General features: G+C 41.9%; 1 protein-coding gene across 1 annotated transcript; it reads right to left on the bottom strand.

The window, feature by feature from the left end:
- Positions 1–1,142: 1,142 nt before the first annotated feature.
- LOC135699691 (heterogeneous nuclear ribonucleoprotein L-like) lies at positions 1,143–24,481 on the bottom strand. Its single transcript, XM_065219982.1, has 4 exons — positions 23,882–24,481; positions 23,694–23,813; positions 23,356–23,453; positions 1,143–1,305 (listed from the first exon to the last, which is right to left on the bottom strand). Exons 1-4 carry the CDS (start codon positions 24,479–24,481, stop codon positions 1,143–1,145), a joined length of 981 nt encoding a protein of 326 aa, XP_065076054.1.
- Positions 24,482–27,685: the final 3,204 nt, after the last annotated feature.

The following is a 27,685-nucleotide window of genomic DNA, read 5'->3' as shown; positions in this document are numbered from 1 at the left end:
TACCTGAACCACCAACCATTCCAGCCTACCAAACTATCAAGTTCACGGAGTGTACCTTACGCAATGTAACACCAATGTAAACCAATGGCCAATGTGTCACAGATCTGAAATACTTCGGACATGGGGCAGTTACCTTCGACGGAAGTGCTTTATCCATTATAGGACTGCATAGAACTCGAGAAGTTTCCGCCCAGGTCACACATATCACAAACTTAACCAGTGAGGACGCTTCGTGATTCAAGAGCTACAAGAAACGGCCTAGTAAATTATAAACTTGCTCCGTCGGTATACCTTCGGTTGTTTTGTATTTTATACGGAGAGATAAACGAAGACCATGAAATCAACGCTTTGACTAGTCAGTGTGGTCTCAGAGTTATCCCAGCAAGGAAATGAATAAATCCATTCCAGAAGATCCTGCGCAAGATTGGCATCTGAATCTGGTGCCCAATTCTATGTTAACCTTTATTTAATTTATTGTTTATTATATAACAACAAAACTGTATGTTGTTCAACTCTTGAAGATCCTGCTTTGATTTGTCGTTGTACGCTTCGAGATCGGATACACACGACAGGATATCCTATAATTCGGACGGATAATAACAAAATATAAGTGTTCCGTCATCCCCGGTATAGTGGAAATAGTCCTATTATTGCGGTACGTTAGAAGCGTTAGAAGCCTAACTTACCGCAATAATAGGACTGTTTCCCCTATAGGATCCATTTCTTTTCTTGGTATTGTTTGCGTTTCCTAACGGATTAATCATCAAAGGCAACGGGCGGACGGGCACAGGCGAATTCTCGGACGAATCCGTGTTGGTCGGTTTGGCCAGCTTCTAATTTCCAATGTAGTCGGTATGTACGAGCAATTTACGATGATACGAGATCAGACTTCCTCAAAGTTTTCTCCTCATGTGGAACAATTTTTATTACGTTCAGAGAATTTTCGTCCCTACAGGGATTTGCCTCTGATGATTAATCCGTTGCCTTTGATGATTAATCCGCTAGGAAACGCAAACAAAATCAAGAAAAGAAATGGATTGCGAACGTGCATAAACTGACGTTGAATGTCTACCGAATTGTTTTTGATTTCCATGGACACGAGACACGTCTGCACCTTAGGAAACGATTTCACCGATCGCATTTCAAACCGTACCATCGTCCAATACGATCAGATCTACCAAGCATTTTACCAACCATCGCTGTAGATAACCCGATTCAGCCGTATTGGCTGCCGTATCGATAAAACCCTCTCGTCCGGCCATGATGTGGAAGAAGGACTCGGTAGGTGTGAGGCCCGAATTGAAGCTGTTTTGAATGAGACCCGCTAGCATTTTTGCTGTGAATCGGATGAGTTGATTTGAATTTTGATAGTTGAACGATCCTTGAACCCGTTGGGCATCCGTTTTCCATTTTTAAACCCTTGGTTAAATCGCACACCAACATTTCTTTTTTTCTAACACACTAGGTTCACTTCGAGGTAAACAAAGTAGTCAACCTTAGCAACGATTGGCAAAACGACAACACTCAACAGTGTTGCCACAGACAAACAGACATAACACATTGAATATTTCGCATTGTAAAACATCGTCGCTAAAACATTACCGCCATCTGTTGAGGACACTGTGGTGGGTAGTACGCTGAACAGATGGTGGTAGTGTGTAAACGTCAAATACTATGCGCACCACAGGTGGCAGTACTACCAACTGAGATATTTCTAATCTAATCTAATCTAATCTAACACCAACACAGCCAGTTCATGAAAGCATCCTGGAAAATGATAGATATACCTCCATCCTTTTTCTTGTCTATTTGGTATATTTTGTACATCAGAGATGCGCAAAATATATCAAAACGGCCAGGCCTACTGTGCAGCATTTAAGGGGCAAGATGATTCAGAAATATCGGGCCTGTTTTAATCAAAGATTTAAACACGATGCTTCAGAATCCAATAAATGGATGAAACGTGGACATCTCGTACCGTACGTTCCGTTGTTATAAATGATTGGTCGTTGGGAGCATCTAATCTAAAAAAGTTAAATGATGCTCCATTTTCCTCGAGTGGTTGGGACATGAGCACTAACTCTTGTCTTAGCCCTATATGGCTTATGGTTATAGCGCCATTACTCGCTTTCTGAAAAGAGAAAAATCGAATAAAAGGCCGTAGGAGAATGGAAAAGAAGGAAGGAACCCTAGTTCTATCTTCCCTTGTGTAAAAACTGAAAAAAAGGTCTCTAATCAATCTACAGGAAAAGTTCGCTAAAACTCACAATGACTCGCGAACTTTTGTGCGGCACATATCACCCGCGTAAAAAGCGACTCCAGTGTATTCTTACTGGCCTGCTGCACTACTGTTGAACCAAAGGCACTTCCAAGACTTTTCCAAACTTTTTTGAATTAGTTTGGAAATATCCAAACTAATTCAAAAATTCTTCAGGCAAATCATGATAAAAAAATGGAACCTTAAGGTACAAAACATCAAACGTTTAAAACCAGAAAAAACGCACTAGGACGACTCTCTTGCGGAATAAACCAATTGGCAAATCTATATTGGAACTTTGCCATACCCACTAGACTGATGCAAAATTCGTCCTGAATCAGGTCCTGATTAGCCTCCCAAAGTTACAAGTCATTAAGTTAGAAACAGACTTCGGACAAGCCATTGAAAGTTTATATGTAAATTACTATGGGAAGTCTCAACTTTTTGTTCATTGCCTTTTAGTCTTTTTCCATATTGAGCTGCGAAACAGTTCGATAGCCATTCTTATAGAAAATTTTCTCAGCTACAACTTTGCTGAAGATCGTTTCTATGTAAAACGAGACAGGAAAAAGTTATTAATTATTTAAGTGATTGGTAAACTTATGCCATGATCAAGCAGCTGCTCTGTAGGCAACACTGTATTTCGCAGTGTGACATAGTAGCCATGATTTTTGTGTCCTATTCAACGCCCCAGAAACACCAATGTTGCCTGCTGAGCAGTTGATTGAGCATGATCATTAGACATCAGCGCATTGAACCATTGATAACTTTGGGATTCTTGCTTTTAATCAAAAAGTGGTCTTGAGCAAAGTTGTAGCTGGGAAAATTTCCTAGAAGTATAGTTGAAAGCTTTCGAAGCAGACCAAAATGGTGAATTATTAGATAGACATGAACAAAAATCTTGGTTTCACCATAGTAATTCCCATACAAACTTCAAATGGTTTGTGCCATCTCAGTTTCTCACCAAATGGGTTCAAATTTTGAGAGGTTAGTCAGGATCTGATTTGGAATCGTTTAGGTATTGTGGAGCGAAAATTTCAAATTTTGCATCACTCTAATACCCACTCGTTCCCAACCTTTGAAAATAGCGCACTCGACATTTGATTTCTCATCAAAATACAGCAAGAAAGCGGCTATTCAAAATGATGTCTTAGACAAAGTTGTAGAAACCGAAACAGGTGAATAAAATAAACAGGAACGAACTCACCAAATGAACGATGGTTTGCCCTTGAAGCAAAAACTTGGAAGACTGTTGCATCTCCTAGTTCTAGCTCAACACTTCAAACCATTCCATCGGATCTTCAAAAAAAACTCTTGCACAATCCGTCTCCAATCCTATTAAAATCATCGAGCCAACTTGCCAAATAACAGTTCTGACGAAAAGGATGCTGATAAAAAACACATTGAAATGCATTTTACCCGATCACTTGCACTTGCTTTGCACTAAAGTTCTTTTCTAGAACTATGTTATCGAGTGGCACATTGTTTCGGGCTAAAACGCGATGAAAAAAATCAATGAGAGAAAAAATTAAGCCTAAAATTTGAAACTCGGAAATTTTTCACGTCTTTACAGAAGCAGAGCACACTTCGATCTCCGTACTACCAACTGAGATATTTTTAAATTTACCGTTAAATGCTTGTTAATGCAACTTACAGTTAAATGCTTGTTCGATGAGCAACTTGCGAGTGTCTGTTTGTCTGTGGTGATGCCGTTTTGTGTTATATTATGTTTGTCCTACTTGTCAGTGTGTGCCAAACTGTACACTGAACCAAATCATGATCCTTTGATCGAATGATTATTGCTTCACCCAAGCCCTATTACCAACAATCAATACGAAACTAACGATTTTAAATTGGCTCACTACTTGAATAGCCTATTGGTCCCAAGCAAATCGATTAACGTACCCCGTTATAGTCAAAATTCTAGAACTACACAATGTTTGTTTTGATTCGCTATGAAAGTTTAACGGATAAAATGAGGGGCTAGTGGATTATTCTATGTTTCGAGGGGTGAATCGATTAGCTTGGGACCGAAGATAGTACCAGAGCTGAGCCAAAAAGTTGAGCACGTTTCTTCGGGACCTACTAGTCTTAGAGTTACCTCTATGCTATTACTATTATAAGATGATTTTGAGATCATCGTCATTCAATTCATCATCGGTTAAAACCACAACAACTTGGATGCATATCATCCTAATCTAGGATGGTTTTTGTTCAATGTTTAAGAGCATAGGTGGACGTAAATTAAATTAATATAATAAGTTAATTAAATTCTCTTCTTATTTATATTGAGTGCTTGTTGTAGCTATGTTGTCTGTTGAAAATTGGTAATATTTTAAGTATTACAATGCTTTATTTTTATGTAATTATAAGTAAAGTCGATCTATGCACCTATGTACCTCGAGCTAAGTAGTTCATACGAAGGTCTCAACAGCTCCGAGAGCATCTCGTAACTGGAGTAAGCATTGGATGTAATTCCTGTTCGCGATCGGCTTCGATCCAGTTCCGCTCCGTTCCCGCGGGTCGTGGTCCCCGTCGTTATCGTTGATCTTGATTATCAAACACCGATCCCGTCTGTAGTGTCTCTAGAAAACTGTTCGTGACACCTTCCCGCGTCCGAACGGCATAGTTGTAGAGCAACTTTCGTTGCGACCGTTCCTGCACCTCCTGCTAGGAACGTTGCTCGGCCTCCAGTGTTTGGCGTCTTTACGAAAGCGGTTCTGAAAACTTGTTTTTGTCCACAATTATGTGGCGAATAATCATATGCACTGCACTGTGGTGTAATTATCTTAAATTGAACCATATTAATTAATTCAATATATACCGAAACTAATCTGAAACTTACCCATCGTTGAAGATAACAGCCTACAGAAACTCAAAACACAATTTGAAAAATTAAAGTCACGTGTTTTTTAACATGTCTGTCAGATACTTCGCTGTCGACTTTTTACATTTTCAATTACATTTTTCATACACCAAGAATTCATTAGGAAAATTAATGATTTTCGTTATGAGCCTTCGATGATACATTTATCTCTCAGACTTGAGATTATGTTCGTTTGGTTTGGTACATTCCGGAAACAATATTTAATTCATACAAGTTGTATGTCCATTATCATCTGCTTTTAAAATGATTTTCACTTTATTGGCATTTGTTAACACACCGTATGACGAATCATTCGATATATGGCAGATCTTTTCTTTCAGTGTACCGATCAGTGTGGCATACTGTGTTTTGTCACAGTGTGCAGAGTTGATGACCCCTTGATCGTCTCCTTCGTCACAAATAGCTTTGACAACTTGCCACACTCACATATCGCTTGCCAAACCATGGCCTTCGTACCAAATTTTTCGGTAAACATTGAATTTTTTTCCCTTGATTTGTTTTCGTTCCTTCCTGTTTTCCGTGCTGAGCAGCAATGCTACCAACGCCAGGGAGGCAGCTCCCACACCTGGACCTGATTGAACCAAGGACTGCTGGGGTGAGAGGTAATCACGCTTTTGACTTATCGGCATCAGCAACGTCCTGACCATCACGGACTGTGTAGTATTGGTCTCCAGGAAGCGTCTTGTAGTCAAATTTGGCGTATGTTTCATCGTCCATGATAACACACGCCAATCTTCCACACAGAAGGCTATCATATAGCTTCCGTTTTGACTTCTTGAACGTTTGGGCGTTAAGCTAAGGGCTAAGGGAGGCCCTGCGGTGCATAAATTAATCAGGAAAGGTACAAAATGTCCACCCTCATCACTCTTTTGAGGGTTCCCCTATTCACCGCCAGAGGCTGAAACAATCGCTTAGTTTCTATTGGATTCGCCTATAGTACAAATTAATGCCAACAACAACTTCTCAACATGTAACCTTCTGTATTTGCTAAATTGACAGTAAGATTGTGGAGAGACCAATTAAACAGACCATAATCCGTTTCTTACAGCGGGCATTTTGAAAATTGACATTTATCAAAAATACAAAGCTCTAAACAATCATCGCTTTCACCCCACGCACACACCTGTGACATCACCATCGGCTATTATTTCTATCCTCAGATAGAGAGTGAGAGAGAGACAAGTGGGAAGGGTCCAGTTCGTGGAAGGTGTGATAAGGACCTTTTTAACACCTTTCACTACACACTCTGAGCATCACCGGCGGAAAGGGGAAGTCTGTCTTTCTCTTCTCCGGACGTAGCCAATTCCGGTGCTGACAATGGAGATGTGAAAAATGGGGTTCCCTTAGAATGCATGCGCATGGCGGCGAAAGCACGGGAAAGATGGAATTGTGGATCCAGTGGTGTCCGGGAAGGGTTGGGTTGGTTTGGTGACAGAAATTCAGGAAATATAGTTTCGGCCACCGCAAAACGAACACATTCCCCGGACAATAAGCAGACGACAGCTGCTGTGTTTGGGCTGAGCTGGTTGTAGTTCGCCAAATTTATTACCGTTGTGTTTGCTCTGGTCGACCATGTGGGTGGCTTTTGTGGCCGCGCTGAGTGGAAGTTTTGATTTATTTTCTAAATTTATGTAGTGGGGAAATGTAAATCGAAATACTGCAAATTCAAATAAACTTACATCGGTTTAAAGCACTCGATCAAACGATGGATTTCGTTCTGGACAGCGCAATGTGTTTGAAATGCTTCTAACAGCAATGGCAATCAACAGTGAAGCTGTGCTGTAGAATGAAAGCAGCAGAGAATTTCTATTGAACTGATGCCTCTTTGTTGGGAGGCCGATAATCTTCGCTTATCGATGCTGCATGTACAGAGAAAGAAGCCGAATCATTCTAGGCACTTAGCAAGATTAATGATTGAACGGATACGACTTGGCGGTAGCAGTACAAGTGCGAAAGTCTATTGATATCTGATATAATAGACGGTTTGATCAGCTGGATTTTCTGTGTGGTGGTGGAATCCTGATTAGAAATTGATTCAACAGTTGAAGAGATTTGCTTCTCTTTGCCCAAATATCTGAATTTAATTCCAGAGTGGATGGTCTTTTTCTTCTGCCTGTTGAAAAAGTCTAATTTTGAAAATAGGTGCCGATTTATGATTTAAGATACCATTCCACTCCTAACTAACAATTTCAGCCGAAGAACAGCTGGACCAAGCAAAAATTGATTTATGAAGCTAATGTTTGGCTGTGCCAGCTGTTCTGCACGGTGTCTGTTTTTGTATCATTTACCAAAACATGCATGGAGTAGCACTTCAATCCAGTGTAGAAGAAACGGCGTTTGATTTGAAAATCTTCGCTGTCACGTACGAGCGAAATGAACAAATGAGTTCAGTATACATCAACGAATACGCGTTTGTTGATATTCACCAGTGCTTGATTATCCAACCCAATTTTTTTTTTAAATCAGAGGCGATCCTCAAAAGCAAAATAATCAAATTCATTTTAGGCAAAAGATGATTATGAATATTGTCGACCCCAGAGCCTAAGACCTCGATAGTATTATCAATTGGGTTGTTGGGGGTATTGAGGTAAATACATATTCGTTATCTGCATTAAAAATGGAACCGAAATCCAAAATTTCATCAATTTTGGTACACTGGAACTATTTTAAATAAGTACGATTACATTATCAAAAATTATCATCTTAGCGCCCCTGACTGCTTTCTCACCCCAATGGGTTTGGGTTCCATCCCAGACGAGGTCGGTGGGATTTTTCTGAGGCATAAAAATCTCTGGTCACGTCTTCCTTAGAAAGGATAGTCAAGCCGTTGGTCCCGGCCCATTTGTGTTTAATTCAGTGCGATATCCTACGCAGGTGTGAAAGCTGCCTTCCTGCACATTCGATTGCCTTCAATGGATGGCAATCGACGTCCGTCGATGATTGGCACTAGATTGCGGAACCGAGACCGACGTTAAGTAAAGGGAAGAAGAAAAAGAGCAAGAGCCCATCGTTTTCCATCGATCTGTGTGTAAAAACCAACACGACACGTTCTTCGGTCACACGGTATATTTGTGTAAAATGAAAATAATCATTTTGCATTTGATCCTCAAAACCACCCCACCAAGATGAAGACGAATTTCAATATTGACAACAACACAGGCGATAGTGAACATCCAACCGCGAATGAACATAAACAAATGTTGACTTCGATACTCAGAGGTTGTCTTGATCAAGAGAATTTTGTTATGTCAAATTTCAAAGAAGGTTTTGCACCGTCGGGGTTAACCTCAATCTGATGACAGTTCAGTGGTACTGTGGCGTATTTCCTCGACAATTGCAAGTTAAAATTCAGAAATTTGTGTGAACAGTGCTTGTGAACAGTACCACTGAAATGTCAAAAAGGTTCAGCCGATTAACACTGAGTTCATTCGTGACGTCACGCTGTAGAACCTAATTCATGCAGCTAGTTGGTCAATCGGTTCAGGTTGTCTTCATTTTCAGCTAAGTTAAGTGTAGAAGAAATTATTTTTAATAGAGAGGGTCTAGTATAAGAGAGGAGCGGACAGGCTGGTTCTGAGCTAAACTAACTGTCAAAGCCAGAGCCAATCGAGCAGTGCCTAAATATCTTGATTGCATTGGCAGTGTTGCTAAAAATCACCTAGGCATAGGTACAAGTTCATAGGTTTTTGTTATTTATGTTATATTTTCAGAACCTTCACGTTTCTTGTGCAAGAACAGCAGTATACCACAGAAGTGATAGGGTTCTGTACCGCTGTGAAAATGTTGTGCCGTTATGTTATGTCCACCATAAAACTACAAACAACCATACAAAACTAGGATGACGGGATAAAGGAAAATTTTGAGAAAGAACGGCCATTGCCCAAAATCGGCCTCTTTTAATATCAGGCGTCCGTGTGCTAAGACCTCCATTAGCGTGTGGGGCCTCCCTTAGCTCAGTCGGTAAAGGCGCAGCTACATAGCAAGACCATGCTGGAGGTGGCTGGGTTCGATTTCCGGTTCGGTTTAGGAATTTTTCGGGTTGGAAAATTTCTCGACTTCCCTGGGCATAGAAGTATGATTGGACTTGCCACACAATCATATCAATGCAAAAATGGTACAGGCACCGAAAGCTCTCAATTAACAACTGTGGAAGTGCATCTAGAAGACTAAGTTGAGAGCACGCAATAAGCTAATATGCGATATATGCTTGAAACACGAAGAAGAATAAGAAGAAGAAGAAGAAGTGTGCTAAGACGTATTTTAATTAGCTAAGTGCAGTGGTTGATGTTTTTGAACGAGAACCAGGACCCCCCTAGCAGCAGCTAGTGTACGCTAGGGAAATTTAACGTTCAGGTAACTTAATACCCTGCACCGAAAACCGTAAATTAATTACGTATTCGTCCGATAGGACCTCTTTTATGTTGGACCTTAAAAAGGTCATCCGTCAGCACACGGCCGGTTCGTGAAATTGGAAACAGTTTCCGGGCCTAATTGTCAAGGGCCGAGACACTATTATCTGGCCAAACGTAGGCTATAATCACAGAACAGATAGGTAACATGGGAATCAGAAACGGAGTCATTTAAATTTCAATTGATAGTGACACCTAGCGGTGGAGAGAACGCTTTTTACACTCAAAATTTATTTACACTTATACCACCTTTCACCATTAATACTAGTTTACTGGTATATACAATTCAAACATACCCAAGATTCATATATTGAAAGGTGTGTACACTTCTGTTGGTGCTTATGTATAGAGTGTCTGTAGGAAAGATGAGAACATCTTATTCATCTTATAGTCAAAAGGTACAACACAATAAACACTTTATCTTCCGCTATCCAAAAAGCCTCCTCCATCAGAACTGGAGCCGCTTCCAGTAGTTTCATTGTATGGCAAATTGTTGTACGCCAACGAGGGTCAGAGCGCGTCCATTGCAGCAATGGACGCAAAACGTGGTCAGCACTCACACACTCATCACGAAACGGTTGCTTTCCAAAGTCGACGACGCATCGACCGAAAGAACTGCTGATGAAGAACAATGAGGAGGACCACACAATTGTTGCTGCCGAGAAAACAGACGATCGCGTAGCACACAACGAGAGTGGCCTGCTTTTGTCGACAGCCGAGTGAACACTGACTGCAGAGTTATAACATGTTATACCGCTATCTTGATGGAGGTTTCTGTATTGCAATTGTTTGACAACCGTTATTACATGTTATAACTGCTCAGTCTGGCCAGCGTTGAAGACTTCATTTACTCCCCTGACGATAAAAGGGAAAGAAGTGCCGAAGCCGACATTCCCCCTATTTATGTAAAAAATATCCAATTATTCATGCATCCTGAATTCTCAAAACTATATTCAATACACATGCAGATCGCTCTACCTGTAGGATTTGAAAATATATTGGGTTGTCAGAGGATATGTCGAAGGAATGGCAGGGAAATTTTCTTTACTCCAATGGCATTTCTCATGACCGTGTGCGTTTGTATTAAAAAGCAAAACATCTTCCTTCTTTCACTTTTATGCCAAAAACCGTCGCCCAGAAAAAGCGAAATGATAATGATCCTCTCTTATACTAGACCCTCTGTGGTTTTCGGCTCTATTTAATACATATTGGTAGTGAACTATACTGTATGTTCAAAGTGTTTTTATGTTACTTCATACGCGAAGTTTGCGATTTTCAGAGTTGGTTGGAAATGCTATCTAACATGAAGCTTTAGTATGATATTTTATTAACTAGAGAATTATCTTTAGTAGAGGGTAGGTGGACAGTGCCGTTAGAGTACGGCAGTTAGAAAATTGAATAGAAGTTGAAAATGAGCGAAGGGCCATTAATGCGACAGTACAAAGTCAAACGCACACCTTTTGTCTAGCCCGTACGATGTACGCGGAGATTTGAAGTACTTGGGTGGGCTGAAAATTAGACTACCAAGCACCCATTTTTCACTTGTCAGGAACATTGATAATCCCTCGAAACCTTTTCCTAAGAAAAAGGGTATAAAATTAAACATTCCCATTGATGGGACTGTAACTCCCTTTATTCAACCATTACGTCGCTGTCCCATACCGCTGCTTGAGAATGTGAATGAACTTCTGGAAATGGATATCATTGAAAAAGTAAAGAAACCAAGTAAAGTTACGACTATGCGTTGACATGAGGAGGGCAAACCAAGCTATACATAGGCTGAACCACCCGTTGCCTGTTTTCGACGATTTAATATCACGATTCCGCAATGCTCAGTTCTTCACATCACTCGACATCAAACAAGCATTCCACCAAGTGGAATTATCAGAGGATTGTCGCGACGTTACGACCTTCATCACCAATTGGGGACTTTTTCGATACAAACGACTGCTGTTTCTTGGACTTAAGTTATCAACCAACGGGGTATCGCCGAGTGAAGAAAAGGTGAAATCGATTTTATCTTGCAGAGCTCCTCACACAAAAGAAGAGCTCCGAAGTTTTCTTGGTCTAGTGACATACGTTTCAAGGTAATACAAAAAACTATTTGATTTTAATATCTATAAATAGTAATAATAATAACGGTAATACGTTTAAAGGTTCATTCCAAATTTAACGACCGTTAACTATCATAAGAGACAGTTACTGAAACAGGAATCTTCGTTTGAGTGGGGTGAACAACATCAATCATCTTTTGACAAGGTTAAGACACTTATTGCGTCAGCAGATAGCTTGGGATTCTATGATCCAAACTATCAAACCCTGGTGGTAACTAACGCTTCAGGACTAGAAATGGAAGCTGTTTTGACTCAATTTAAGGGCTTTCAACCTAGAGTCATCAGCTATGCCTCTAAAAGCATTTCAAAGGTAGAACAAACCTATCCACCAATCGAAAAAGAACCCCTTGGCATTGTATGGCCTGTCGAAAGATTCAAGAACTATTTACTGGGAATCACATTCGAACTTGAAACTGATCATCGACCTGTTGAAACTCTGTTTTTAGTAAACTCAAGACCAACTGCGCGAATCGAAATATGGTTGTAGCGAATTGAATCTTTCAGATTCAAAGTGGTTTATCGGAAAAGTTCTTCTAATTTAGCGGATTGCTTATCCCGTATTGCTGCACATGTAGAAGATCCACAATGGACAGAAGAAACGGATGTGTTTATTAGACGTGTGATGGTACAATCCTTGTCAATGCTTTCGGTTATGGAAAACGGACATTTTGATTCTGAAACAGAGGAGGTTATCAGAACTGTGCAAGAATCAGTAGCAATAGATATTGCCGAGGTGTTCATAGCTACAGAGTCAGACCAGCAGCTGCAAAGGCTTATCGAATGCATCGAAATCAATAGTTGGAATAAGGATGACCTCAAACAATATAAGCTATTTCGTTTGGAATTTTCATATGTCAACAAGTTGATTATGCGTGGCACCAAACTGTTAGTTTCGATCGCGTTGCGTTCAAGGATGTGTGAAGTGACTCATGAGGGACATTCTGGCCAATCAATGATGAAAAGAAGACTTCGTGACCGATGTTGGTGGCCAGGGATTGACCAGGATACAGTTAAAACCTTTGAAAAGTGTCAAGGATGCCAATTAGTACAAAAGTAGAAAAGCCATGGATTGATATTACTATAGACTTTTTGGGTCCAATTCCATCAGGAGAATATCTTCTAGTGGTAATTGATTTCTACAGCCGTTACATAGAAATCGAAGTAATGATTCGCATCACTGCCCAAGAAACAATTAAGCGCCTCAAACGAATATTCCGAACATGGGTTCCACCAAGAACAATAACACTTGAGAATGCAAAACAGTTTGTATCAACAGAGTTTAAAGAGTACTGTACACATCTTAACCACACTTCACCGTATTGGTCCAAAGCAAACGGCGAAGTTGAAAGACAAAACCGGTCCCTCCTTAAGTGGATGAAGGTTGCTCATGCCATTCATGATGATTGGAAGGCAGAACTCGACCATTTCTTGGATTTATACAACAATATTCCCTACATCATAACCGGAAAAGCACCAAGTGAATTGTTGCAGGGAAGAAAACTACGTTCTAAGCTACCTCAGATTGAAGATCTTGAGGCAGTACCACCAAGCTCGGATTTCTGAGACCAGGATTTTTCAAAGAAGATGCTGCAAAAGGAGAGAGAAGATGCTAAACGGCGGGCGAAACTAAGCAATATCTGCTTCCTTCAAACAAGCTATCTTCCAATTTCCTCAATGATAAATTCACGCTATTAGATAGAAATGGACCGAACGTGACCATACAATCAAATGATTCTGACAAGACGTTCGAAAGAAACGTTGTACATCTAAAGAAATGGCGTAAATCAACTGATTCTGAGATCGCCGAACAGAATGTTGAATCGGATGATGTTTCAAGCCGTCAACGGTCTTCTGAAAAAGCAGAACCATCAAGCTATTCAAGTCATTCGTGTAGTTCAGAAGCGATCACCGTAAGGCGATCACTACGTACCTTCAAGCCATCCAGCAGATTCAGTCCTTCAAGATATGTATGATTATAATTTTGCATAGTAAATATAATTTAACAATCAAAATAAATAAATTGATCTCACTTTACATTGAGATCGATGGACCCGCAAGTCGGTCAACACTTGGGTAAGAGAAGAGGTTGACGTCACATAAGACGCGCTCATGAATTTCACTTCTGACACATATATTTGTAGCAAACAAGCATGATATCAGGCGCTACGACTTTAATATTACTATCCATATGAATATCACTAGGGAAAAGTTGAAAATCTTACTTATATCTCGATAAATCAACTTTTTTGTTTAACCGTTGCATTTTTTAAATATTACTGATGAGCTTTCTAAAGATTGGTACTCGATAAGCTGGCGTATATAAGAAAAAAATGAGGCAGATCTTTTAATATCAGTGGTCCTTTTACAATGTCAATGTCATTTGCGCACTGACATTGAGGCGAATGATATTGATATTCTAACTGTGTGACATAAACTTCAAATGGTTTGTGCCAAGTCAGTTTCGTGCCAAATGAGTTCAAATTTTGGTAGGCTAATCAGGACCCAATTTGGAACCGTTTGACCACTGTGTAACTAGAATTTCAAAGGTTGCATCAGTGTAATGTATAGCGTCTAGTTTTAAGTCTCCGCGTCTCTGAACTCAATGAGCTACAAAATTCTCTTACAAATTGTATGAAAAATTTCTCATTTGTTATGGCGCAAACTGTATAAACAAAATTCGTGCCAATTACTACTTCAGATGTGGTATTTCCTCTTCCACCTCATTCCTCATGAAACATATCAAACTACTGAAATATAGCTTTCCCACATGGCCATTGTGGGACCTCAAACGGAAACTGCCAACCAGCCGAGGTAAACTTTTGGCCCAAAATCACTGTCATTTGCTAATCACCACAGGCATTCGCTGTGCAGCTCAACTACCAACAAAATGATAGACCGCAAATGAAAAAAAAAACGTGAACCGTCTAGTCAACAACAGCACCATAATAGAACTCCAACCAACATCGGAAAAAGTGATACCAGTGTTCAGACAAACTCGTGTTGGTTCACCAGAGCAGGACGAAGCCCACACTCACACCCAAAATCGATGCCAAACAGCTGAAAATATCCTCAAATCACGCCATCTGGTGATTAACATTTACACTTTTGTATTTCGCTCGCCCGCTACCGCAGCTCATGGCACAGCACAGAGGCGGCGCGGTCCGAAGCGGGGTGGGTGCGAAGGAAAGCCAAGCCACCACGGTTGAAAGATACTTGATCCCCGCTGCCGCCAACATTGCCACCGTCGGGGGTTGGTTGACTGGTCGGATTTGATTTTCAAATACCTACCCCAGGTCCCAGATATCCAGGAAGGGTGTGTTTAGTCAGAGTGAGAAAGCGCGCGAGAATGGCGCTTTTAATGTTGTATGGCTTCGTGGCTTGGCTTGAAATTAAAATGTGGTTAAGGCCAATATGCTTGCCTTTATTGTGCTCTTCTGTTGTTGGGAGCGAGCTATTCGAAAGTAATTTAGCAAAGTTTTGCCGCTGTGGGGATTTGTGCGAACAACTGTAATCACGCTGGTAATAGTTTTCGATTGTTGTTTGATTCCGCTGGCTGAGTTATGGATGAGGTATCGTGAGAGCTTTGGGGGAATTTACAATCAAACTGGAATGGTCTGCACGAAGATTTATCAGAGATGAGTGAAAGGTGATTGATGAAATTAGTTGGAAAGCACTTGCCAAAGTAATAATTTTACCTCGTTCGACCGTAAAACATCGCGCGTGGTAAGAGCATTTCCAATTTCGACACCTACTGTTGATTCTACGCCTTGCATCTGAACCCAATTTGCCCTTAGGTAACATTAGAGTGACTGTTATTTGAGTCACTTATGGTAAGCAATGCGTCCTACCACGCTGTTCCGACTGTCATCATCAACACGCGGTGGCGTCGCCGAGTCAAGCACCTCATACGCCTAATTGTATTATGTAGTTATTGACTAAACATATACCAAAACAACAACAGCAGCAGCAATATGCTCCTTCCCAATGAGAAAGTGCCCCGTGTGTGCGATATTAGCAACGGCAACAAAACCCGCATCAGTATTCTAGAATCGCGGCAATATGGCAATCGCTATAGCTAGGAATTGCAGAGGCCTTTAGGAACCATCGAATTCCTCGGCATCGGGACGACGGCGGTGAAAGGGTAGCGACACAGTCCATACGCAATTCCTGCGGTGGTGATTCGGACTCGGCTAGAAACGAGAGCAGAATTGATGATGATGATGATGATGATAGTGATGGCGATGTAGTATTGAATTACCTCATGCTGTTGGGAAATGTTTACGGGAATGGAAAATTCGACAGCGTTGCCAGGTTTCCTTATTTATCAGGTTTATCCTGATTTTCGGGTCCAACGGACTTCGTATAGAGTGGAAGACTGTTCCATAATTCACTTGATGTCTAAAATGCTTATACTAATTAATTCTGATATTTTATGACTAGATGTCCTGATATTTTCATAAAAATTCCTGGCAACCCTGTACATACATACCATCACATTCACTCATCCGTGCTCACAAACGCGCGAGGACAGGCATTTCTAATGTGCATTTGGCACTGTAAGCTGTACTGCTCCTCCTAAGAGGGAAATTGTGGCATTGTTCAGCAAGATCGTTGACATAATATTGCACCTCGTGGAGTACCAGGATTGAGTACAGATACTCATGTAAAAGATGTGCGGATGCCAGCTGATGTATGCAAAAGGACCGTAAAATCGTATGGAAATGCTCGTTTGGATACAAACATATTGGTACATATCCGCACATCTATTACCTGAGAGTCTATTAAGGTTGGTAACCGTTATATGGAAAAATGCAAACTTGGCCTCATCAAGCGAGAACAACCCTTTGTTGGTTCCATTTGGGGTCCCAAACAACTGTGTAAAACTTGGGGACGATTGGTTGTAATCCGATTTTCCGCATTGCGTTTGAAATTTGTGTGGACATTAGTATGTGAAAACCTACTTTTTTGCATTTTCATCCCTCGAGACCACAATTTTACTTAAACATTGCAACCAACCATGAACCAGTCCAGGAAATGCCTAACAGTTTTGCTGGAGGATGTACGGTGCTAGAATGTCTCGGTAATGTTAGAAAAAGTTATAACTGTGTGTGTATTCCCTCTATCCCTCTATTCCACTGGCCGGCAGTATTATTATGGAAGCATTCTCTCTACAATGTCTCATTTAGAGATGTCAGATTTAGTCCGGGATGTCACAGGAGCATTTCGTTTGTCCACAGCTCGATTTGTCAAACGAGCGGTTTGATCTGTCAAATTGGCGATCAGATATTTCAAACGAGATGAGACGCAAACCAAGCCAATATCAATTCTACGTGTGTTCGTTTCCTTGCTCATGATATGACTCGATCGGGTGTGTAGATGGTAGTAGTGTTTAACGTACATATTTTAAATATGGCGTCTAAGGCAAGAATTTTGTAGCTTGTATGAGCTGTCACGTTGGTCCATCGGTGGCTCTATTGCAGATCCAGTAACCCATTTCAGAATGTCTGGAGAGTCATGCCCATTCCAAGGTTACTTTCACTTCAATAAGCCCACACGTATGTATTACCCCTATCAATGATCTTTTGAATCCTGGCACAAGATGGTAGCTATCGGGGTCAAGAAAAGTCTCAAATACCCCACAATATGGGTATTTTCGGAACGAGGACGAAATGAAGGTGCGGAAGATCGTTAATTCACGTTATTTTGGAACGGGGATGCCACATCGATGCCAAAAATCGATATCCGACGCTATATTGGAATCTAATATGGCAGCCATAAGGATTCAGAAAGTGTCAAATATCCTACAATATGGGTATTTTCGGAACGGAGATGCCGAAAATCGATATTCGACACCATTTTGGAATCCAAGATGGTGGCCATCAAGTTTCATAAACCGTGTCAAATACCCTAATATATGGGTATTTTCGAAACGGAGACAACGCGTGGCTGCCGAAAATCGATATCCGATGCTTTGTTGGACTCCATAGGCTTTCCAATATGGCGGCCATCAGGGTTCAGAAAGTGTTAAATACCCTACAATATGGGTATTTTCGGAATGGGGACAACGTGTAGATGTTGAAAATCAATATTCGATGGCATTTTGGAATCCAATATGGCGGCCATCGGGTTTCACAAAAATTGTCAAATACCCAAAGATCTGGGTACTTTCGGAACGGGGACCAAGCGTAGATGCTGAAAATCGATATTCGATGCCATTTGTAGGCTATTTGACACATATTCTGAAATTGGAAGCTACCATCTTGAATTTCAAGATGGCGTCCCACATCGATTTCTGGCTTCTGGCTATTTGACAGTATTTCACAGTTTTTTTTTTCCGAACCAAAGCCCCCATCTTGGGTTAAAAGACGGCGTGACATCAATTTCCAGCATCTACGTCTCATCCTCATCCTGAAAATACCTATATTTTAGGGTATTTGACACTTTTCCGCAAATCGGAAGCCACAGTCTTGGATTACAAAATGGCGTCGGATAGCGATTTCCGGCTTCTAGACGTTGCCCTGATTCTAAAAAAAACCGTTTGTATGGGTATTTTATAGAATTTACAACTTTTTCTCAAACCGGAAGCCACCATCATGGATTTCAAAATGGCGTCGGATATTGATTTCCAATCTCCACATGTCACCCCGATTCCAAAAATACCCAAATTGATCAGCATTTCCCATTTTTTCTGAAATAGGAAGCCGCCACATTGGATTTAAAAATGGCGTTGGATATCGATTTCCGGTCCCTAGACGCCATCGCGATTCCAAAAATACCTATATTGATGGGTATTTGACAATATTTCCCACCTGTTCTGAAATCAGAAGCCGCCATCTTGGATTTCGAATTGGCGTCGCATATACATTTTTGATCTGTAGACTTCATACCGATTACAAAAATACCAATATTGATGTGTATTTGACTGTATTTCCACTTTTTCGTAAATCGGAAGCCGCCATCTTCGATTTCAAAATGGCGTCGGATATCGATTTTCATCCTCTAGAAATGATCCCGATTCCAAAATACCTTTATTGATAAGCATTTGACAGAATTTCCCACTTTTTCTTAAACTGGAAGCCGCCATCTTGGATTTAAAAATGGCGTCACATATCAATTTTCGACCTCTAGACGTCACCCGATTAAAAAAATACCCATATTGATGGGTAAACAAACCACCCAACAATGATAAATTTTACAACCACGTGCACAGATCTATGCGCACACGCTTTAATGAACCGAGTGAACAATCAACAAAAGTCATAAAAACTGCGTGAATTTGGATGAAACAGCTTCGCGTCAACGCAAAAGTAAGTTCATTTGACAATGAAAGAAGAAATGAACACGAGTCAAGCCTAAACAAACAGCATGAAAACCGATCTAAAGTGGTTCTGTTGATGTTGAACAATGGAACTGAAGCTGCGTCGTAGATGTTGGAGGTTAGATTCAACGTCTACCGAGTCACTCAAGGCAATCAGCGGCAAAACACGACATATCACTAAATGATAACTCTATGAACACTTGAAATCAAATTTCGGCACACAAATTAACAAACTTAAAGCAAAACATGTTTAATTCGCTGACAAAAAATACGCAGCAAAATAAAAAAAAAACGTCAGCTTTCAAGCGCGGCCTACTGACTGCGATCTCCGTCTAGAAAAAAGTTATAACTGTTCAAATATGTAAGGATTGATTCGTATGCCAAAAGTCACGTTTTCTGACAACACTGCCGTTGTACCAATGGTACAGTGGAATTTCACTCGTTGGGCTATCTCGAAGTGGTGTCGCCGCTAAAACGTCAATCGATCCACGCATGGAGTTGATGGGTGCTCGGATGAGTCAAACGATCCTGGGCCCGCACTCTCATTTGGCTCAATTCCGATCAACACCGATATAAGCAATTCTTTGCATTCCGGGTCGGTGAGATTCAAGAGCTTACGAAGGTAGTGGATTGGAGATGGATTCCGACCAAGCTGAACATCGCAGACGTGCTGACGAAAGTGGAGACAAGGTCCACCGTTGCAAAGCGTTGGAGAATGGTTCAACGGGCCAGCGTTCCTGCATCGGCCGGAAGAGCGGTGGCCAAAGCGAGAGGTGATAATTGAAGACATGGATGAAGAAGCAAGAGGTGTAGTACTGTTCAACGGGGTGATCAACGTCGAACCGGTTTCTCGTTGAACGAAACTGTTGCGGGTGACAGCCAGCGTAGTACGCTTTATTGCCAAGACCAGGCGAAGCAGCGGCAGCTGATTGAAGCGACGGCAGCGCATTACGCTTCGGTGAAAGCATAACTAGGACAGGAAGAGCTCCAGCAGGCAAAAACAATTCTTTGGCGGCAAGCGCAATGGGACAGTTTTCCGGATGAAATGAGCGCGCTCACGCACATCTTGGAGCGTCATCCGGACGGAACAGTGGCGACTGTCAAGAAACGTAGTCCGGTGTTGGACAGCGAAGGCGTGTTACGCATGGACGGTCGACTTGCGAATGCCGAAGGGAGTTCTGTCCCGATTTCACTACGTGACCCAGAAACAGATCCAGCACTATCACGAAGAGTTCGGGCACGCAAATTCGGAGACAGTGTTCAACGAAATGAGACAGTGTTCAATGAAATGAGACAGTGGTTCCATATTCCAAGAATGCGTCCGGCTATCCAGAAGGTAGCCCATTCAGCTCCGTGGACATTGACTACCTGTGTCCAGTCGAAGTTACGGTGGGACGGCGTAAGGAGAAGCGTTGGGTGGCAGTCTTCACTTGTTTGGCCGTGCGGTCGTGCATGAGACTATGCACAACAGAGTCGTGTCGAATGGCCATCGCTCGTTTTCGTAGCAAGTTCGGCAAGCCAAATCAAATCTTCTCCGATAATGCTACGTGCTTCCAGGGAGCAAACAACGAGATGGTCAAGATGGAGAAAATCAACCAAGAGTGCGCCAAGATCGCAAGCATTTCAACGACCCTCTGGCACTTCATACCGCCTGGAACCCCACACATGGTTCACTTTCTACAGTGACGGTGAATCACGGTGGATACAAAGCAAACATTCTCCAAATCACCACTCAATATCGTTGCAAATATCCGTACTAATTGAAGCATTTCGATAGCCGCTGTAAATAGGGCGAAGCAAGTAATCGAACGAAGTGAGGGTAGTTGCACCTTATTTTTGAGCGTTGCTACAGACAAGTCAGCTGCTTTACGAAAATTTGGAGTACCTTCGAGGACATTTTTCATGGTTCGTTTAAGTTGGGCCCGTTAGATGGGCTGTAGCGTCATTTCTGCCAGTGCTGATTCCATTTCGAGGGGCTCATGGATAAACAATTTGGAACATTACATAATGATTTTGAAAATAATAAACAATCCGTATTTCCTTCAACCAATTTTCAGCTTGACAGCTCAGGCCACTTAACAAAAACATTTCACTCTAGTGGGCTGTGGGTTTTACCCCAACGAGCGAAAGTACACTGTAGTCATATTCTAAGGCTCTGAACCATTTGGTGGATTATTTTAACTTTTGGTTAAAATTTGACAGATGAAAAGTTATCGATTAACCCTGCTATCCGAGCTTTGTTATTTCTGACAGACAAGAAGTTAAATTTTGACAACCTTGGCTAAGTTCTTCTCGAAAACCGGTCGATCGACAGCACAGGGATTTTCGAACATAGAAAATAACTTTCGAAATGTCACTTTTAACCACGAGTTAAATTTAACTCGGCAAATGGTTCACAGCCTAAATTGAAATAATTTCGGAGTTTCTTATCTTATCGATTTAGGCTGTGAACCATTTGCCAAGTTAAATTTCACTCGTGGTTAAAAGTGACATTTCGAAAGTTATTTTCTGTGTTCGAAAATCCCGGTGCTGTCGATCGACCGGTTTTTTACCCACGGTTGTCAAAATTTAACTTCTTGTCTGTCAGAAATAACAAAGCTCGGATAGCAGGGTTCATCGATAACTTTCCATCTGTCAAATTTTAACTAAAAGTTAAAATAATCCACCAAATGGTTCAGAGCCTTAGTATGTTCAGATGAACTATTCAAAAACAATTGCTAAATCTCATAAGCGTAGTAAGAGATAAGGGGGCGCCCCGTAACGTGGGTAGATCACCTTTTCGTGGTACGTTACGGGATGTAAGATCTACCACCGATTCCTAGTCCCGACTACTTCAAACTAGGGGAACAGGATTTTTCAGTAATCCAAGGAACACATCTTAGTCCTTGTTACTTTTTATGCCTTGTTGATAGTGACAAGACTCGGCTTTGTCTACCAAGGATGATCTTGAAACAAGGCAAAAAATGAGTTAGTTGTCTTCATCTATGTGATTCCTAATCTTCTCTTCGTTGTTCCCTAGTTTGAAGTGGTTAAGACTAGGGTTCTGATGCATGGTCATTATCGGTGTCATACCTTAATTTTGTTGCTAAGGAATCCAATTTTGACTGACAAAGGGGCGCGCCTTTGGAGGGTGTTTCAACACTCCGAAGGGTATAAATAGCGGGACCTTTCAATTAGACTCGGATCCTTGCGATAAATGCAAGAGTGGCAACTGTAAAAAAATCGAATGCTTCATCATTTCTCAATAGTGATGGAGTAATACGACATGCACTAAACTAAGGACACGGGATATACTACAATAGATCAATTTACTGGTCGCAGTAGTGTTAGGTCCCGAACAGAGGAAAAAAAAAAGGGGTCTTACTGTACCCCACGCTCCCTAACTCATTTCAATGGAACTGGTGTTTCCCATCTTCTCGAGTTGGTATGATCGGATGGGTTATTCAAAAACATTTGCTCAATTTCATAGGAGCAAAGGGGAAGGGGTGTAGTAATCCCCCCCCCTTCCATGTTTGCACATCTATGCACATGAGATAGAGCAATTGTTTTTGAATAATTCATCTGAACATACCAAATCTATAAGACACGACACTCCGAATTTATTTCAGCATGGAATCTGATTGCCTTTGGTACAACGGCAGTGTTGGCAGAAAAATTGGTTTTTGGTATTTGATTCAAACTATAAATATTTTAACAGATATAGCTTCAAGCATCGTACACCCCTGAGCAAACTTCAGGCATAACATTTGATAACGGCACAAAAGCATTTGTAAACAAACTTTCTAAGGCCCTTTACACGCGAACCAAAGTACGCCCACGCACATAGGGATAGGGACAGCTATCACCTTTCCGAAAGTGGTATTGGTTTGCGTGGGCGTACTTTTGTTCGCGTGTAAAGGGTCTTAGAAAGTTTGTTTACAAATGCTTTTGTGCCGTTATCAAATGTTATGCCTGACTTGTTAAGCATTTCCTGGACTATACTTTTACAAGATAGTTGCATGGTTCAAGCAAAATTGTGTTCCCTACGAATGGAAATGCTAAATAGTAGGATTTTCCACACTAATGTCAATACAAATTTCAAACGCAATGCGGAAATCCGGGTTCCAACGAATCGTCCCCAAATTTTGCACAGTTGTTTGGGACCCCAAATGGAACCAAAAAAAATTCTAATAAAATGATCATTATGGCCCATCCAAGGGGTTGGTCACTCCGCCTCAAACAAGCTTGGGCACACCTGGGCACAGTCAGTGGCCCTTTTTGGCACCCATGGTTACAATTTTTCTGATCTTTAAAGTTACTGGAACCACTGAACTCTACCAAATCTCGTCATTGCTTTTGCTTTCCTTCTAAGAACATGAATTCCATCTTACATTGGTCCATGGTGTTCGGATTTGAGACAGCCACCCGTCACCGAAATGGGCGTCACACCACCGGACGCTGCTGCCGACCAGGCTGTCGTGGCCACTGCCTACATTGGGTTGCCAGATGCCTATGTTTTCAATGTTCTCGTTGCTCCACGCTTCATCGCCTTGGACGTGGAGCACAGCTGCATAATGATTGGGAATTTTGTGCCTTTGTGATCGATCGCGCTGTGGGAACTCGATCAATCCGGAGGAGGAACGTTCTGATTTTAGCGGGAGCATTCGCACTTGCGACGGGTGGCAGTCCTTGGTGGTGGATGCAGTCAGCAGCAGATCCTCGGACATACCGGGTGGGCTATTGAAGAAGTGGAGAATCTTGCTCCGGAAAGGAAGCGATTGTTCTTGGAGGTGCTGTAGTCCTTGAAGCTGATCGAATTGTCCGGTAGGGTGGACTCTGACAAGTAGTTCTGCTTGGAAAATGCAATATGACTTTTCCGATTGGAATGTTGTTCAAGTGGACCATGGCGGTACCCACTTTGGTCTTCAGGAACTTTATCCTGACAACATTTCCGAACAGGCAGAATAGATTGAACAGCTTATCGGTGTTGGCTGTGTTGTTATCGAGTCCGTAGACTATCATCACTGCGCCCCATTGCTGTGCCGGTTGAATGAAGTTGGCTGGCCCGTTTCGAGTCAGCGGTGCGTTCTTCATCAGTCCAACGTGTTTTCCGGCCGGTGTTGGTTTCCAGTTTGGTTTAGAACCATGGTTGACTAATGATTGACGGTCGTTGTACGGGGTGGGCCTTCTGCCGAAGATGGTAGGACCGTGTAGCAACTGGACTCGTCCGTTGCAGGCATCCTTGGAGACGGCTGCTTCCAATGTGTAGTCCCAATTGGAGCTCGTGTCGTTTTTGTAAACATTGAGTTTTTCTGGCTTGGCATAGTCGATCTTTAGTGTGCAGCAACCGAAGTAGATGTCACAGCCGTTCAATGCATCGCGAGCTCTGGTGGCGGATTCAATGCTGTCAAACTCAACCATAGCTTGGACTCCATTCTTCTTGAACATCACGATATGTTCCACTTGTCCATTGGGTGAGCAGATGGTATGTAGAATGTCCAGCTTCGACTGTTTCATTGATCCGAATGAAATTCAATGCGAAGCGCCGCTGCAGCGTGAGCATTTTCGCTTTCACGCGGTAGATTTTGGTAGTAGCCATCATACGCGAGCCTCATTTGCGCCTAGAGACGTTGGTATTCAGCGTTAAAGATGCTGAATGCTTCGCTTGACTTTCAGCGGAAAAACGATTTAATTTTTGGCTTCGCGTATGAGATCCACCATGCCATCCAGCTAGGGAAATTCCTCCGTCGGCAGTCAAAAGATGAGGGCGGAGGGACCAGAATCCACGTCCTTGTTCACGACCGAGCTTTGTGGTCTGTGAACGAACATACGTGTGTGGCAGCACTTCGCAGAAGCTCGCAAAGCCTATAGCTTACATAGAAGCTGCAGCTGCCGTACGGTCGCCTGGAGCGCCGGACTTGTGTTTGCACTCGTGACGTCGCTCGGGCAAAGCACGCAATAAAAATCGCCAGCGAGGACGACGTGTTGCGAGTTGTGCCGAAGGTAATATGCGATCGTCCAGCATTCGTACAAAGGTTCGAAGGTTGATGAAGGCGGGGCTGTAACTGGAGAACTCAGCCATTACGACAGTTGGTTACTCCCATCTCGCTTGTCGTCGCAGTCGTCCTCCACCCAAGGCTTCTTGCCTGGTGGTCGATTACGGAGATGCCTTCTTGAGCTCTTTCCATCGGACTTGCCACTAGCAAATGTGTGATCCACTCAGCCGCTAGCAGGGGGCTGTTGACCTGTAGAGGGAGTCAACGCCCCGCTGTCCGATGGGGAATTGAAGCCGAGGTAGAGGCTAGCGTGGGGAAATTCTGTTCGTTGCGCATCGGTGGTAACAACTTCTGTCTGCCTGCAATCATTTCTTATGAATGCAAGAAGCTTGAACCCGGGAGTTAGAAGGTGACAGCTCTACCGCAGCTACAATAGCTCATTTCAAGAACGCAAGCATTCCGAAGCTATTTTCGCACATGATAAGCCCCGCTCCAATACATTATCGATGCAATTATACACCATTGAGAATGTACTGAAACTTTCTTAAGCAGTAGTGTAATACTTGATTGCCGCGTATTTAGTAAGTTTTGAAATAATCGTCTTGAATTAGATGGATATTTCCTATCGAGGACAGAGGAACGAAAAGGTAAATAAACGTGGCTGAGCGTAACTACGCGTAGGTTAGAACAGGATAAGAATTTTAAAATTTTCACTTAATGCACTTTTCAACATCACTTCTGTACTTTCAAATTAACACTTTTTTAAAAATGAAATTGTAAATTTATAACATTTTCACTAGAACGAAAACGACGCAGCAAAACAAAAACACGTCATTTTCGCAGCGCGGCCTTCTTCGATCCATGTCGTGTTGGTTGTCATGTTCCTCGCATATTCGTTGCGCCAACTCTAGGTCGACGAGTTTCACGAACGAAACACCGAGGGCTCTGCTGTTCTGTATACGTAGCACTTCACCTTGTTTCAGACCAAGAACGGTCGCACAGAATTTGTGGACTTTGGCAAGGTCCGGTTTCTTCGACACATTCGAAAAAATCTATTCAAAAGGTATTTTCTCGACGGCCCATCGCGGAGTCGTTTGGACGCGTCCAAACGGCTAAGCAATGAGCAGAATACGAAAAAACACAGTTAACATTGGAAATTAGTTCGTGTTCTACTTCCACGAGCGAAAGCCAAAACGTGTCTGTTCAGCTCGGAAGTTGAGCGCTCACTACCGGCACAGCTGCGGCACATTGAGGCACATTAAGGAAAAAGTTGGCGCAAAATAAGTGTGTAGAGTGACCACCCCTTGGGCCCATCCTAATATATCAGCCATCCCATAGCAAAACGATATATATATCAAGAGCCACATGTGAAAAGGGCCTACAAGATTTTTGTAAACAAACCTTTGTAGGCCCTTTTCTCGCCAACCGAGGGTCGCCCACGCAAACCAGGAATATCATCGGGAACGGAAAAGTGTCCCCTACCCGGTGATCTTAAAGGTTTGCGTTGGTGTCATATGGATGGCGAGAAAAGGGCATAAGAAGGTTTGTTTACAAAAAGCTTGTATGCCCTTGAAAACTTGAACTGAAAAAACATATTGATAAAAAATTGGGATTTATTTGTTTTTTTTTTAAGGTTTTCAAGGTTTGAAGACAGAGGGCGCAATATGTTTTTATATTTTTCAATAAAAATTTGGGCTTTAGTATAAAAAATCAGCGATGCGTTGTTTTTGTTTTTGATAAATATGTTTTGAGTTTTCACCTACCTATGGTATGTATTTAAAATATCATGCATCGTGACCATTTAACAGTTGCTGTAAATCAATGGAGATGTTGATTTTGATCTTGGTTCAAATGTTATAATCTTTTAAAAAAAAAATTTAAAAAGTGATTTTTGAAAAAAAAATCGAAGAAAAAAGCAATTTTTGAACCACCCTAACATGGAAATGGTAACCCTTAAGACAAAATAATAAAATAGAGGTCTCCCCACATATTTACACCAATAGAGTTTAATAAAATCCGCGAAACGTAAATCCTGTTGAAAAATATTAGATTTGAATGTTGAATATAATACCCTGCAAAACTGGTAACACTGCCATCTGTTACACACCACCCACACAACCTTTCGGCAAATGCCATTAATCCCAACTATACCTGCCTAAACGCAATCAACCACAAAAATGGACTTCCGCTTATTTACAGCTTGGATCAAGCATCCAATTTCACCAAGAAATCCTTCCTCCAGACCGCGCATGCCAGCCGCTAACATTACACATCTAACCAATAACGCCACACCATGCCCGGAAAGCAACGCGACAAGCTCCTCATCACAGTGGAAGCCCCATTAATTGATCTATGAATGTCTATACACGTATCTGGCATCCGGATCCAAAAGCCATCCATTCCGTGCCAGCGGAAACATTGAAAACACCGGGCTTGGGATTATCTGCGACAACCCGCTCAGTTCGCATCATCCCAACAGAATTAGCGTGAATTTTCCAACGGCTTGTTCGAACATCATTTGTAGATGCGAGCTGGAATGGGACGAAAATCCTTGGAGGGATGCTTACATGAGCGTGCTGAAATATATTGGAAAATGTGAGAAATGAGTCACCCAACTCTCCTCCCACTTCCACTCAACCTCATTACGCGCATTGGTTGGCATCAGAGGGCTGGGGTTTTAGAAGCTTTATTGAAATACACAGAACTTCTGTCGTGAAGCTCGCAG

The sequence above is a fragment of the Ochlerotatus camptorhynchus genome, unplaced genomic scaffold (genome assembly GCF_037179485.1).
Source record: "Ochlerotatus camptorhynchus isolate MF236.1 unplaced genomic scaffold, CSIRO-AGI_Acam_v1.1 ptg000114l, whole genome shotgun sequence".
Lineage (NCBI taxonomy): Eukaryota > Metazoa > Arthropoda > Insecta > Diptera > Culicidae > Ochlerotatus > Ochlerotatus camptorhynchus.
This window is presented reverse-complemented; position numbering and strand designations above follow the sequence as displayed.